Source organism: Daktulosphaira vitifoliae, unplaced genomic scaffold, assembly GCF_025091365.1.
Source record: "Daktulosphaira vitifoliae isolate Bord-2020 unplaced genomic scaffold, ASM2509136v1 Scaffold_5, whole genome shotgun sequence".
NCBI lineage: Eukaryota > Metazoa > Arthropoda > Insecta > Hemiptera > Phylloxeridae > Daktulosphaira > Daktulosphaira vitifoliae.
Genome location: NW_026099576.1, coordinates 21,193,645 through 21,209,749, shown reverse-complemented (window position 1 = coordinate 21,209,749; position 16,105 = coordinate 21,193,645). Strand labels below are relative to the sequence as shown.

At 26.8% G+C, this 16,105-nt stretch overlaps 1 protein-coding gene across 2 annotated transcripts in view; it reads right to left on the bottom strand.

Annotated features, from left to right (window-relative positions):
- Positions 1-3,465: 3,465 nt before the first annotated feature.
- The window catches only part of LOC126907934 (uncharacterized), a 119,515-nt gene continuing 106,875 nt past the window's right edge, over positions 3,466-16,105 (bottom strand). The window contains exons 1-2 of one of the 2 annotated variants that reach the window (XM_050689647.1): positions 7,966-8,851; positions 3,471-4,462 (exon numbers count right to left, since the gene is read on the bottom strand). In XM_050689647.1, coding sequence (XP_050545604.1) covers positions 3,613-4,462; positions 7,966-8,798 — 1,683 coding nt within the window. In that variant the 5' untranslated portion in view covers positions 8,799-8,851 and the 3' untranslated portion in view covers positions 3,471-3,612. Of the gene's footprint in view, positions 4,463-7,965; positions 8,852-16,105 lie in introns of those variants that run through there. The other variant, XM_050689643.1, reaches the window with a different exon arrangement.

Sequence of the window (16,105 nt, the reverse complement as noted above, 5' to 3'; positions counted from 1 at the left end):
CCTCAACATTTCAGAGTACTTGTGTCTTGCACTTCGTCTGCATCTCATAAATAGGTGTTACCCTTATTCCCTTCCTATAACAACAACCTTATGACAACCCACAGCTAACCTGGAATGTCAGCTGAACAAGGTGACTGCTGTACGACAACACGCAGATGAATACCTAGTCAGAAGGCTCCTCCTGATCATCATCTTCTTCGTACGCTTTTACTTTCTGTTTTGTGTTACGACAGTATATTACATTAGATTTAATTTAAGGTATATATAATAGTGTCAGTATTTCCGGAATACTTTCAAAAAGGAAGTTAAAAATGTTAATTTTTTGACAAAAAGTTGTCATTTTGAAACCCCAACTGTGGGCAAGTAAAGGGTTAGATTTTTTAAAAATTATTTTTAACTTTTTAGTTCGATGTGCTTTAAAAGCGTGTTTTTTAATTTTTTTAAACTATAATTATTAAGAGTTACATTCAAATAATTTGGAGTGTAAATAATTATTTAATTTTTCACATTACTCGGGAAGATTTCTTTCCTATCCTTTCCTTTTCTTTTTCTTTTTATTAATTTTTGTCATTTTTGACAAGTTATCGACATGAAAAATGAGTGATAAACCTTCATCTATATAGATTGAAATTTCATCTTTAGTTTTGTTCTCTTCTTCTGTAATGTGTTGGTCTTGCTTGTATTCTCTTTCATCTAGTACATATTGTTCACCATTAACTTCTACTTGTTGGTTGGGTTTTTCTCTAAGTGTTTCTTTATTTTTGTCTAGTTTATTAACTTTACCCCATAGATTTTCGCTTTGATTTTTGATCACTGTATTGTTAGAATACTTTATTGCTATTGCTTTCTTTTCGAAAAAAGAAATTTTGTTTAAAATTCCTTAAAACATATTACTATTTATAATTTTAAAAGGAAATGCATAACTACTATATATTTAAGAAGAAAAATGAGTTTATTATTACCCTATTCATTTACATTTGTCCCACTCGACCTATGACTGTTGTTAGGTTGAGTGTAAACAATATAAAAATTTTGGTTCATTATGTATTTGATAATTTTACTTGTAAGTTAGTAAACAAGGGTTTCCTGGCTTTTAAATGTCAAAAGCTCATGATTTGTCAATCCTTTTGACACTCATAAATCTTATTATATATAAAAAAATAATATTTAGTATTCTCTCAAAAAAAAAAAAATTATTCTGCTTTAATATAGAATTATTTTTGTTTTGACATCACATTTATAATTTATTATAATTATTATTATTATTATTATTAATTTTATTTCATATTCATAAATCAATTTTGATTTTTTCAATTATCTATATTTCATTTTTTATCAGCTGTTAATTACTTTTTAGAATCATATATTAAAACTTATAGGGGTGTTAACTTAATATTTTCTATTGGGTACATATACAGAGTGATTTTTTTATCACAACCCACTGAATTACTTATAGAATAATAATAATTTAAAAATTTTTTTTTATTATTATCTTTAGTTACACATTATTCTTGAATTATTAACTATGTAATACTTTTTAAGTTCATCCCTTATGCCTGGTAAGTGTGTAAACTTTGTTTTTTTAAATGGTAACACATATTTTTAATTTAATAAAATGTTTGAGTTTTTAATTCAATAATAAATGGCATTTGAATTTTTAATGAAACTTAATTTGTTTAATAGATATAAACATTTAAAGTTTCAAATTTTTGAGTTAATATATGATATGTAGTATAATTGTTAACACATGTACTAAATATCACATATATATGAATAAAGCAAAAAATCATCTAAGGAATGTTTCCCTTTTAGGGTAATCAAAATATCTATTTATCAACACATGTTTCAAACCAGTCCCCTACAATTCATTAACTACGCCCACGTCAGGGTTTTTATCATAATTAACCAAAAACAAATAATTATCCACCATCTCAGGAATTTCAATAGAGATCGCTAACTTACTTTATTCGTCATATAAAAAGCCATTTTTTTCATAAAACGAAGGATGATGGTCAATATTCTCTTACACGGAATCTGCGTCAGTATAAGTAAATATTTTGTCCTTATGTTTTTTTTCTCATATCATCCTAAGTGGAGATAATTGTTTTTGATGTTTTATTAATATTTTACCCAGGAATAAGTCTTATTTATTTTTATTATTACCTAATATCCTCACAAGAAATAAAATAGTTTGTATTTTATATAAAGGTGTTAAATATTATTGTGTCCTTCATTTCTGGATAGCCTTAAATGTGCTGAAATGAGTGAAGAAGCGTAATTGTGATTAGAATTAATTAGTCTTAGTAGTAATACCTTTGCCTGTGTACTCGCCAGCCATAAGGACTATGTTAATTGCCTTCCGGTGACGTGCAGGCAGTTGAGGTACAGAGTAGTACTAAATTTATAAAAAGAATATTTTTGAAGTGCGCTATATCTGTTGACAAGCCAGTTCTAGAACTAGTAATCCGGGTAGAGTTCATTATATAATATATAGTTCCTAAAGTAGGAAACTACATCTTGGAAATATCCTCTGCGTATGTACCCACCAGCCATAAAGGACTACACCAATTACCTCTTGGTCACGTGTAGGCAGTTGGCGTAAAGGATAGTAAAAGGTGTATTGAAATAATATTTAATATATATATATCAACGAGGTTAACTGTGTCCGCGCCAGCCAAGGCTTTACGCTATAAACGCTAGACCACCACACTCTTGTTGATTATATTTTGAATATAGATAGTCATATTCTTATAATTATATTTTGATAAATTCAGAGTAAATTTTAAGAATAACAATATCGATTATAGGGAATTCATCGATAATAAGTATTAGTAAAAATATAGTATAATATAAAAAGAGTTTAAAGAAATATAAAAGAAAAGGGTAACAAATCATAATAGACGCAGGTCCCATTGTAGAGACTCTTTTCTTAAATATAATATGTACACAAAGGCTAATTAATCGAAATAAAAGCAAGACACTATAAACGATTGTTAACACTGAAGGAAGAAATCACCATAAGATTAACATAGTCAACAACAAAAGGATATAAAGGTAAGTGCGAATATTTATTTGCATGCTTTACTTCTTAAAAATGCACGTAATAAACAATAATAATAATAATACTTACTATCCTAGTGAGGTAGGGATATTTTATTATTTGATAACTAAATACAGTTCGATCCCGAGATACCAAACCTTCTTAACCCATTTTATATTTTAATATACATACCTCATACCAATACCCACCGCCTTTAATTTCTGTTTTTTACAGATAGCCAAATTGCTTGTAATATAATAACTGCATAATAGTAATATTTAGTTATATTGAGACCATATAAAAAATGATCATGCTTTATAACGTTACTTATCATACAGAGCATAATAAAATGAATAAAAAGTATATTCCTTAAGAGAAGTAAACAGAAAAAAGATAATAGATACAAAACACCAAACACAATAACTAAAGATTATATTGCTCAATAAAATGATACAGTATTAAATGTATATTAATAAAATATTCTGTAAACCATATATTTATGTCCGGAAGTAAAACAATCGCTAAGATAAAGATCAATATGCAAGTTGAGATTTTAGTAAATAAGAGATAAATTAATGAAGTTTTCTGTCTAATATTTTATTTTTACAGTGTAAAATTTTTTTAAAACCCAGATCTTCATAACAAAATTTGCTGACATTTTCACAAAAACTGTCATAAAAATTGCATGCGTTAAGCATAATTTGGTTTGAAAATTCAGGATTAAAATTAATTGATATATTTTCTGGATTCCTAAAATAGTCTACATATTCCGAAACATCTTTAAATTTTAAATACATAGAACACCGGGAGTCATAGTGACTCAATTCGCTTGATAAATGAGAACTAAATGAATTAAAATGTTTTTTAAAAATTATTAGAAATTGTTCAACCAAATCGGTATTATTATTATCAGGTGAAATAATGAAATTTTTTTGAGAAAAATCATTGTTCTCCAATAAATTGAGAAATCCTTTAACCCAAATAAAAATGTTATATAAACTAGATTTAGAGCTCAAATGAACACTCCATATTGATGATTTATTTAAAGTAACTAAAGCTTCATACAAATCTTCATGCATTTTTTTTGATTTAACGAATGAGCTAAATAATTCAATCAAACAATTATGGTAATAATGATATGCATCTTTACTGCATATACATAACATAGCAGATAATAATGTACGATAGTTTTTCATTATTTCTGTAAATCTGCATCTTAATAATTGTGATACATGTTCTTTTTTTATTCGGAAATTTATGTTATTAACTTCATCATTTATAATACGACCTACACTAATTTTTCTACCAAAATAAACTATACTAATGTGGTTCATTTTTTCCCAACCAGATTGTTTACGAATAATATTAAGAGCTTCTATTCCATCATTTTGATTTGTATCTGGATCTATTGGAGGTATGAATCTAGATTAAATAATATATTTTGATTATTAATAAATAAATAAAATATAAATATTTTATACTTTGATGATGATACATAATTTTACTTCGAGTAATTTAAATAGGCAAATATGATTAAAATGTAGAATTTATATTATAAATGATAAATTTATATGTTTTTTTTAAATTATTAAGAAATAAGTAAATTCGTCAAAGATTTTTTCAGTTATTATTATTATTTGCAATACAAATCTATAGATTGTGTTCAATTTTAAAAAATTGGTAGATTATTCCAAAAAAAAAAAAAAATTTATTTCTAATTCCTTAAATATATCCTAATTATTAGTTTTTTGATATTATAATGAAGACGCCAATGATAATAGGCGAGGCGTGATTGGAGAGGTGGAGAGTTTTAAGTATTTAGGGTCAGTTGTGTAAAAGAGTAGTGGTATTGATGAGGATGTAAGACAAAGAATGAAGAACGGATGGTTGAAGTGGAGAAATGCGCTTGGCGTCTTATGCGATAAAAGAATTCCAATGAGGCTGAAAGGTAAGTTCTATAAGACTGTAGTAAGGCCAGCTATGATGTATGGTTCAGAGTGTTGGCGGTTGATAAGAAAATAGAGCAGAGAATGAGTGTAGCAGAGATGAGAATGCTTAGTTGGATGAGTGGTGTGACTAGAAAAGATAGAATAAGGAACAATCATATAAGCTTCAGTCGTAAATAAGATGAGAGAAAATAGACTTAGATGGTTTGGTCATGTTATGAGGAGAGAAGAATCGGAAGCCGTAAGAACAGTTGTAAAAATAAATGTTGAAAGAAAAAGAGGTAGAAAGAAAAAGAGGTAGAAGAAGATATTATTCGTTTATTTAATATTTAAATAAATGTCAATTATAGTAATAAAATATAAAATGAAATTGATATTCAATAATTTAATACTGTATTTTTTAAGGAGAAATAATAATAAATATAGTTTAAAAAAACACGCTTTTAAAGCACATCAAACTGAAAAGATTAAAATAATTTTTAGTTCTTTGTGCTTTATTAAGCGTGTTTTTTTAGTATTTTTTAACTATATTTATTTTTTACATTTTAATTTCATGTTATGATAATATTTACTATCAATATCATGGTTCTAACGGATAACGGGAAATCAGGGTTTGATTCCAAAGAGGGAGTCCAAGGAAAGCAGCTGGCGTGCAAATTACCCAGCCCCGGAACGTGGAGGTAGTGACGAAAAATGGCGATACGAGAATCATCCCTCGTAATCGGAATGAATACACNAACATTTTATACTTTTTTTTTTTATTCAATTTTACAATATAGAACTATATTTAAAATGTGTTTTATGTTATTTTTCGCAATTACAAAAAATATTTTAAAAATTAATTTTTTTATTAAAATTTTTTTTAAGATTTTAAAATATTCATTTTATAGATAAGTTTTAAAGAAAAATTTTGATACCAAAAACTCTTATTTAAATTCAGTAGTTACGTTTATACAGCATTTTGAAGTTTGTTAAATTTTTTTTTACAATTTGCCTATGGTATCAAATGTTAGTCCATATTATGTAAAGTACAGAAGTAAACACTTATTTCATTATTTACTAGTAACAGAACGCGATTTATTTTTCGTGAAAATTATTAACATTTGTAATTGACATGAAAAAACAATTAGTAGTATAATTCAGATTATTAATAAAAATTATAGAAACAATGTCTAAAATATGTTGAATTTTTAATTAAATAAGTTCATTTATCATAAATTGAAACGTGAATAACAGTGAATAAGTAATGCACTTATTAGGAATATCCTATATTAATATGATTACAGTGATAGAATCACGCAAAATAATAAATGTTAACACTTTTAACTTGGCCAACCATGGAACATTCGTAGTTGACATACGATAATATTCCTAACTTTTGTAATAAAGATTAGAGATAATCATTTCTGTATAAAGCACGTTAAACGTTATTATTATCCATGGAAAAGAAATCGCGTACTTTATCAGTAAATAATGTAATAAGTGTTTACTTCTGTACTTTACACAATATGGACTGACATTTGATACCTTAGGAAAATTGTATAAAAAATCAAAATTTAACTTTTTCAACTTAAGTTTTAAAAATGTTCCAGAAATAATCCAACCTCAAAAATATGTTAAAATAAAGTTAATGTTATGTACTATAATTTCAAAAAAAAAAAAAATGTTCCGACTACTTATCTTCTATGTGCAAATGTTTGCCGAAGTTAAAAACATGCTATTTTTGTGTTAAAATTCTAGGTATTGTATTTTAATTTATTTTAATACTGATTTTCATGAATATTATAATATAAACTTATTGACATAGGATATAATGTTAAACTTATTTTAATTTTTCTTTTCTTTAAGTAAACAAAATTAATTTTAACATTTGAATCAGCTTAAATTACCAATTTTATCAAAAAACGAATGCTAAGAACGTTTACCGATTAAGTAAAAATCATTGCCGTGGCAATAATTTTTTTGCTATTTTTCCGTAATTCTTTTTGAGTTAAAATTTTGTTTTCCAATAATCCACTAATTTTTTAAAATTAAACACGATCTACAGATTTGCATCGAAGCCTTTTTTATGATAGAGATTTTAATCACTGTCAGATATCATTTATACTAGTCCCAACTATGCCACGCTCACACTGCACCGCGACCCTACTGTGGTACCGTTTTTTTTTTTTTTTAATTGATATATAGAGAATGTTGATTTTTAATTGATAAAAGGGAATTTTTGAGAGTAATATCTTTAACTAGACACTAAATGTGATTATTTGACGTATCGTTGAATAAAATAGGTCAAGCTAGTGCTGAGAAAAAAATTGGCAGCTACAAAAAGTAACTACATAGTATAATAATTTTAATATGAATAATAATTTTCCTCATATGATGGGTGACTACATCAATGAGTTCCGTGATATTCATTGAAGTTATTGAATTTAAATGATATAAAAATCAAATGAGTTCAAAATTTGTTTCTAACTCAAAATAATTAAGATATAAATGCAGACAAATTCAGTACCACATACGGGTTCGAACTTCAATACATGAAAGGCATAAATGTTACTGACACGGAAAACCCAATCGCATTTAAAATTACAATTTATGCTAGTTCAAATTTCAAAGTTATTTTTCTTCACTTAAAAAAGCAAAAAAATAAGCTGAGAATAATTGGTAACAGACACAAAATAAACACAACATAGTAAAATTAATACATTTTAAGCTTTTCAAGCTAAAAACAATTCAATGAATAAAATATCTCTAATATTAATTCAAAATAAAGACGTTGCGCAGTCTTGTTAAAATGTACTTATTTATATTCGATAAACAAATTATATAAAAAATGATTATACTTTATTAGTATATTATGTTCATATAAAAATTAATATCTATACTTCATAGGGATATAATTTTCTTTTTAATTAAAAAGTCTTTAAAAATATTACCTATAATATGTTTTAAAACGTAATATTAAATGTAAAAAATTCTTACTCTGGTATATTAGGGTTGAGAAATTCTTCAAATCCTAGGTTTTTGTACCAAACTTCTACAATGTCGTTGAAAAACTTATTAAGTATTTCACTTCTTGCAGACTCTAAGTCATAAGTTAATTCCGCATTTTTAATATTTTTTAAATAATTTATTATAAAAGTGTCCACGAAATTACAATTTTGAAAAAAATTGTTTACTAATATTGATGCATCTGTTTGAAATTTTGTCAAATTCTCAAATTTCATTTCAGATATTTCATAAGGTGATTTGTTGAGATCAAAAGAGCTTGTCTCCAAACTTTTTTCTAAGACGTACTGATATATAAAGTCTATTTCATCAAATATAGGATGCGGCATGAAGTCTTCATATATCAAAAATCTTATATCTATGTAGCTTAAAAACTTCATAGCATTGTGTAGATTTTCAATCATAGTTTTGGAACTTTTTACAATTATTTCAAGCTTTTGTACACAAGAAATAAAATTTTTAATTAAACTTTTTTGATGATATTGATGACATTTACTGAGAATAAGATTTATTAAATCATGAAATTTTTTTAGTATTTCAATGTACTTAAAATTGAGTATGCCTATTGTATAAAAATATTTTAGTCTAAACTTTGACATGTTAGTGTCTGTTTGAAAAGCTTCATCTACACCAATAGCATTATTTGAATCTTCTTTTTGATACGATATAATTTGTGAATAAATATGACTCACAACCCTTTTGATATAATTTTCATACATAGCACGATAAATTTTGCAATGAACTCCTTTGTCTAATTGAAAGACAAAATGTATAATAAATATTAAAATAAAAGAATAAAATTTCATTTTAAAAAAATTCTAATATGAAAAATTTCTCTTATGAAACTTAGGTAGATTTATAATGAACAAATGCAAATGTTTTCTACGTTATTTAATATAATTTTTTGATAAAAAATATGTATAAAAATATAAATTTTTTATCTATAGCAGTAAAAATATATCTAAATAAAATATAGTGCTGTATGTTATTATATTTTCAAATAATTTATAGAATGTATAGTTTTTATTATCACCTATATTGACACATTTGCACTTTGAAAACCTGTTTTATAACATCAGTTGTTCACAAAAATATTTTATACTATTTAATATGAGATCTAATAATTACTATTAAAAATAGTTTTTTTTAAAAAATATAAAAGTTTTATATATGTAATTTCTGTAAAATTCAACAATACCAAAAATTGTTATCAATAAAAAAGTAAACTGAATAGTGTTTTTATCAAAATAAATTAACGTCACTAAAGCATTTATTTGTTGAGTTTGATTAAAAATGTTTTTTCGGCTATTTTTTTATAAAAACATGTTTTTGTTGTAAAAGATAAAAAAAATTAATAAATTACTTAAATTCTTATCATTATTTTGACTTATAAATTATATTTTTCTTGAATGTAATTGGAGAATTACGCTATTTGAAGTTTTTTTTAAATCATTTATTATAGAAGTGTATTAATATATTTATAATTTTGTGAAATTTTTTTTACTTATATTATGCGTCTGTTTGAAATTTTGTCAAATTCTCAAATTTCATTTCAGAGATTTCATAAGGTAATTTTTTGAGATAAAAAGAACAGGTATCAAATCAAAAATCAATGTAGCTTAAAAACTTTATAGCATTGTGTAGATTTTTTATCATAGTTTTGGAATTTTTTACAATTATTTCAAGCATTACAAGGAATAAATTTTTTAATTAAACTTTTTTGATGATATTGATGACATTTACTGAGGATAAGATTTATTGAATCATGTTTTTTTTAGCTTCGATGCGAAGCAGAGAAGGTATTAATTTTACTAAGATGTGTGTTATTTTTGTGTGTCTGCTACCACTTTTTACATATTCTTTTTAAAGTAATAACTAAATATTTATACACCTCTAATATTTTACTACGTTTTAGCTTCAATGCGAAGCTGAGAACATATTAATTATTTCATGATGTGTTTTTTTTTTTGTATTTGTTACCACTTTTTCTCAGCTCTCAGCAAACCGATTTCTTTCAACGATATATCAAAAGTTCACAAATTGTATTTAGTTAAAGACATTACCCTCAAAAATTAAAAAAATTTCCCTCGTTCTCAGTAAATGGGGGAAATTTCCAAATTAAAGTGAATCTTCTTTATTTTATTTTATTTGATAAACCCTATGATTAGAAGTATGAATAAACATGAAAGTATTCATGACACTTGATTTAAAATCGGTGGTTAGCAATAGTCATTTGAATAAAACGCGCGTACATATAAGGTGTTTTGTACAAAGAGAGCATATTTTAATTTTCGTGTACTTCCGTTTTAACTGAAAAATGTACCCATGCACTTTGTATGGCTTATGAATGAAGTACTTAGGAAGTAATTAAATGACTTTGTTCATGTATATCGGTCCGATATAATGATAACTTCTGTAAGAACATTTATTTCTATGTTCGTACCACTTATATTATGCACGTTTTATTTCCATTTACTTAATTCGTAATACATATTAATTATCACAAAGGGAGATGCTGATGTTACAGTTCTACTCGTTTGTAGCCCGGAGCTATTGACGTCGAACTAACAAAAGGCAGTTGTGTTTGAGTGACCGTTATAGACATAGTTTTCAATACTATTGCTTTCGTTTTATTTATATTATTTATAACTTAACTAGTTTTATTCAACGACCTGTCTATCGCCAATTGTCATCATAGCTAATCAATTCCGTCTCACTTGGATATACCTACTAAGCAACTGTACTAGGATTACATTACATATAACTTATATTTACTGAACATCTAAAATATATTTTTACCTTGTCGTTGACATAAAACAAAAGTCTAACTTTATTATATTATCTATCTTTTGTAACTAAGGTACATGATTGCCTTACAGGGACAATATTTGTTGAGACGTCGGGTAGCTTCCGATTCTTGGTTTTGACGAAGATCCTCAAGTAGTAAACTAGCCCCTAACACTTCAGATAGTGAGGAAAACTGTATAGATCATCTCAGTAAAGTTATAGAATGCCTAAAACGTTATGTTCTCAAATGTCACATAAAAAATTGTATAATCTGGTTTTTATAATTTTTTTTTTGACATCTGGTGCATAGGGAGGTCACTTATAAGGAACCTGAAAAACTCAAGATTATACGCGTTATACTATCCCCAATGTTAAGGACTTATGTCAGGGATATGTATTTGGTAGCTATAACAATTACATATTCCATAGTTCATCGACAAATACATGGACAGAATAGACTCCCTTATCAAAAAAGAGAAAAAGTGGTTGTGGTCCCACTCACAGCAAAGCACATTTGAAAACATCAAAACAGCTATATGCGATTCGTCGCGTTTTTCTCCCTGATTTTCGTACCCGTACATGCGTGCGTATCATCAATATTATATATAAATATAAACAAATTTTTATTATTTATCATTAGATATAAACATTTAATGATTAAAATTTTTTTGAATTAACATACATGTATAATATATAAGAAATTACAAATACAAGTAGCTAATTATTATTTTTTATGACGATATTCACTTTTTAGTTTCATGTTATGATAGTAGTTACTATCAATATCATGGTTGTAACGAGTAACGGGAAATCAGGGTTCGATTCCGAAGAGGGAGTCGGAGAAACGATTACCACATCCAAGGAAATCAGCAGGCACTCTAAGTTTTTGTCGTCCTAAGTGAAGCACCACCAAAAGCGATTTAAGGATTTGGATGACCAACATTGGTTGCCATATTCCAGAGTAATAACTACAACAAAAGATGCGAGGTCCGCAACGACATGTTAATAAATGTTGGAGTCACCTTTCTTATATCATCAAAGATACACAAGATATCATCAAGACTGTCACTTTTATATATACCTTAAATTAATGCTTATGTAATATACTTTATTTTGAAAAAAAAAATTGACCTCTGGACCTGTCTTCATGGTGAAGGCGGACATTAAAGTTAAAGAAAAGCATACGATTTCGGTGAAAAAATTCTCTATTTTATATTTTATATTATTAAATTTTAAATTTATATTGCTATAACTTTTGGAAAAATATATGAATCAATATTATTATTCTTTGTAAATAATTTTTATATACCCCATTCATCTGGTTAACTTTTTTTTAAAATCAGATCACACCCCTTTATACAAGGGTGGTCAAAACTTTAAACATGCGTATTGAAACTAGGACATTTTCAAATTGATTTTTGAAAGTGTTCCAGGAATACTGATACTTTTATATATATCTTAAATTAAAACTTATATTATATACTTTAATTTGATAAAAAAAAATTTGACCTCTGGATTTGTTTTCATNATATACTTTAATTTGATAAAAAAAAATTTGACCTCTGGATTTGTTTTCATAATGAAAATGACTACCGTATTAAAAAATATGCTTTTTTTGTGTTAAAATTCTGGGTTTTTTAATTTATTTTAATTTAAAATACCTGACAAGAGGAGTATACTAATTTTAATAAATATTATATAAATAAAATTGATATATCATAGAAAGTTAAACATATTTAATTTTTTTTTGCTTTTTTTAAGTCGAGAAAAATAACTTTGAAATTCGAACTAGCTTAAATTTCTATTTTTTTCGATCGTCGGAAGTGACGTACGGTTACCAAGTCGGTAACACTTGTATCTTACACTTGGAGTACAAGGTTCCAACCCGTGTATGGCAAGGAATTTTTTTGAATTTTTTCTTAATTCTTTTTAAGTTAGATTAAATTTTCAACTCATTTGATTTTTATCTCATTTAGATTCCATAACTTCAATAAAGATCAAGGATCCCATCACTATAGTCTCCCTCGTGAGAAGAAATTTCTTATTCATATTAAAATTATTTTACTATATTTTAGGTTTTAGCTTTGATGCAAAAGTGAGAAGGAATTTTTTTGTGACTATCATTTATTTTCTCTGTTCTAACTTGACTTTCTTTTTTCAACGATACGTCAAATTATTACATTTTTTTTTTTTTTGTTGAAGATATTATCCTCAAAAATTGAAAAAAAATTGTAATTTATCAATTAAACATGTTCTCCATACAGACAATTAAAATAATTTATTTATAATGTTTTCAATGTATTTATTGAGGAATCAATTTCAATATAATAGGTTTCAATTACAAAATTAAATCATTGTACTTTGTAATTTAATACATTTTTTACTCTATTTGTGTATGCCACTACTAAACTATAATATTCCAAATTTTTTGCTAACATGTTACTATATAAATCATTTCTAAAAATAATGATTGTTAGTTTCTCCCGAATTAACAATGGATTTTTACAATTATTATGAAATTTTATAATACAGAGCGTATTGAGTAGATTTTTAACAACTTTTTTTTGATTAGTTATTTTAGTTAAAGTAAATCATTAAAATTAATTCAATTCTGGATATTTCAATTGTAGAATCTTTTTAAACACAAAGTTACTAGGAAATATCTCCGTAAAAATTACAATATTAAATTAATGAATATTAATTTCACACCAAATTTAATTACTATAATTTTTATTTATTTATATATTATAATAATAAATCAAATATTTAACTAATTGGGATAAAATTAAGAGAATACGAATTATTATTGCTATTGAAATAATCTAACAATTTCTTAATATTAAACACTATCTAGAGTTTTGAATCAAAGCGATTCTTATGATAGTGATTTTAATCACGTCAGATATCATCTAAACTTGTCCCAACTATGGCATGACCATACTGTGCCTAGACCCTACTGTGTTACTGTTTATTTTTTTTTATATTTTATATACAAAATAATACATTTTTTATTTTAATATTATTAACAGTTAGAACAAATAATTTTTTTTAATATTTAAGGTATAAATTATACTATGGTATATTTTTTTTGTGTCTATTACCACTTTTTCTAAGTTCTCGCCGAATCGATTTCATTTAACGATACGTAAAAAGACCACACATTTTCCTCAAACAAAAATACTGTTCCTCATTTTCTAAAAAAAAATTGAACACTTTGTAAATATTAACTTTTTTGTTATATNAATCTTATATTGGACAAACAGGAAGAGCTATTGCGACAAGAATAAAAGAACATGAAAAAGATGTGGAGTACCAAAGAACAGAAAAATCTGCAGTAGCTGAACATGCCAAAAACAAAGGACATGACATACAATTCGATAAAGTAAAAATACTTAACAAAGAACCTCATTTTGGCAAACGGATGTACAAGGAAGCAATAGAAATCGAAAAATGTCCGGAAAATTTTAACAGAGAAGATGGATGGAAAATCAGCAAAACTTGGTTACCTATCATACACCAGACAAAAAGGAAATTAACCAACAACACCGAAAATAATTCAATATACGAAGAGGCAACAATCAACATAACAAATAAGTGCCGGTGTAGGAAAGGTAGACCGAAATGTCAAGAATGCCGTAAACAACGTTAGTCAAAAATCGAGATGTTGTCAACAACATTAGTCAAAAACCCGGATACGGTAAACGACATTAGTCAAAAACCAGATGTGGTCAACAACGTTAGTCAAAAACCCTGATACGGCAAACAACGTTAGTCAAAAACCAGATGTTATCAATTTTATAAAAACAGACTGTTATCAAGATAAGCCGCCAGTATAGTTGCAGCCACCGACTAGCAACCATCACTCTGAAGATGGACTTTGCAATGAGTCCGAAACGTCAGAACTCAACTGTAAACATGGATATATCCTCAAGCACTTCAAGCAACAAAACAATCCATGAAAGTTTTAACACATTCATAACAAGACTCTACGGAGAGGACATGAAGAAAACTTGTAGACGTTGGGACAATTTATCCCAGAAAAAGGCCAAGCTTATATCAGATCTGACTTTTATGAAGAGATGCAGAGACAAAAGAATAATACCACAATGCGTTGTTATTAATCATCCGATGAAAAACACAGGTGCGAGAAGAATTTTAGAAATGGCCAGTCAAAAACTATTACGGAATGAAATCATGTACATCAGAAGGAAACTGGCTAACATTGACAATGACCTAACTGAAGTAAAAAACAAACTGAACACGGAACTTGAACAAGACACCCTATCAAGATTAACAAATATGGTCGAAAAACAACAAACTAAAGTGTACATAAAAAGGAAAATCAAACAAGTAGAAAAATTCAAAAGGCTTGAAGGGAAAATCCAGAATAAAGAAAAGCCAAACCACAACTCCAACAAGAAAACTGCAGTTGTCAATTTAACTGACAAGGAATTGACTAATAATGAACTAATTACTCTGGAAAAAGGTTTTAATTTTTCGTTAGTTCCAAAGAAAATCCCAAAGGAGGACATTATAAGCAGTATAGAAAACTCGCTATACCAACTTGAAGACCATGAGAAAGAAATCATCAGGCAAGAAAGTTGCAAAATTCTAAGAGAAGCAATCTTACCGAAACAAAACTACAACAAAGATGAGTTAACTGCACTCAAAAATTTAAGGAACGACAACAATGTCATAATACTTAGAGCAGATAAAGGGAACGCAACAGTAATCATGAAAACAACAGAATATAACATCAAGATGAAGAAATTACTGGAAGAAGGACCGTATAAAATCATTAAAAGAAATCCACTGAACCGAATAATCAAACTAGTTAATGATGAAACAAAGAAAGCAATACTAGATGGAAAAGAACGAAGACAACTACTAGTGACAGTTCCAAGATTACCAAGAATATACGGAGTCCCAAAAATACACAAGAATGATGTGCCGCTCAGACCTATAGTCAGTGCCATAAACTCGCCTACATATAACTTAGAAGGTCACTTAGCAAGAATTCTGAAAACTAACACAGGAAAAACGTCTTCTTATGTGAAAAACTCGACGGACTTTGTGGAAAAACTACTACATCATTTCATATTTTTTTGAAGCAATATTTTTACTAAATAAACTAAGAAATGTATTAATTATTTAAAATAAAATTGATAAATTATTAAGTTTTTTTCAAATGTTTAATTTAATTAATTTACAAGTACTATAATTAAAAAAACCCAGCACAGGGGGGTCGCGGCACAGTGGTGACGTGGCATAGATGGATCAAGTATAATGATATCTGACAGTGATTAAAATCACTATCAAAAAAAAA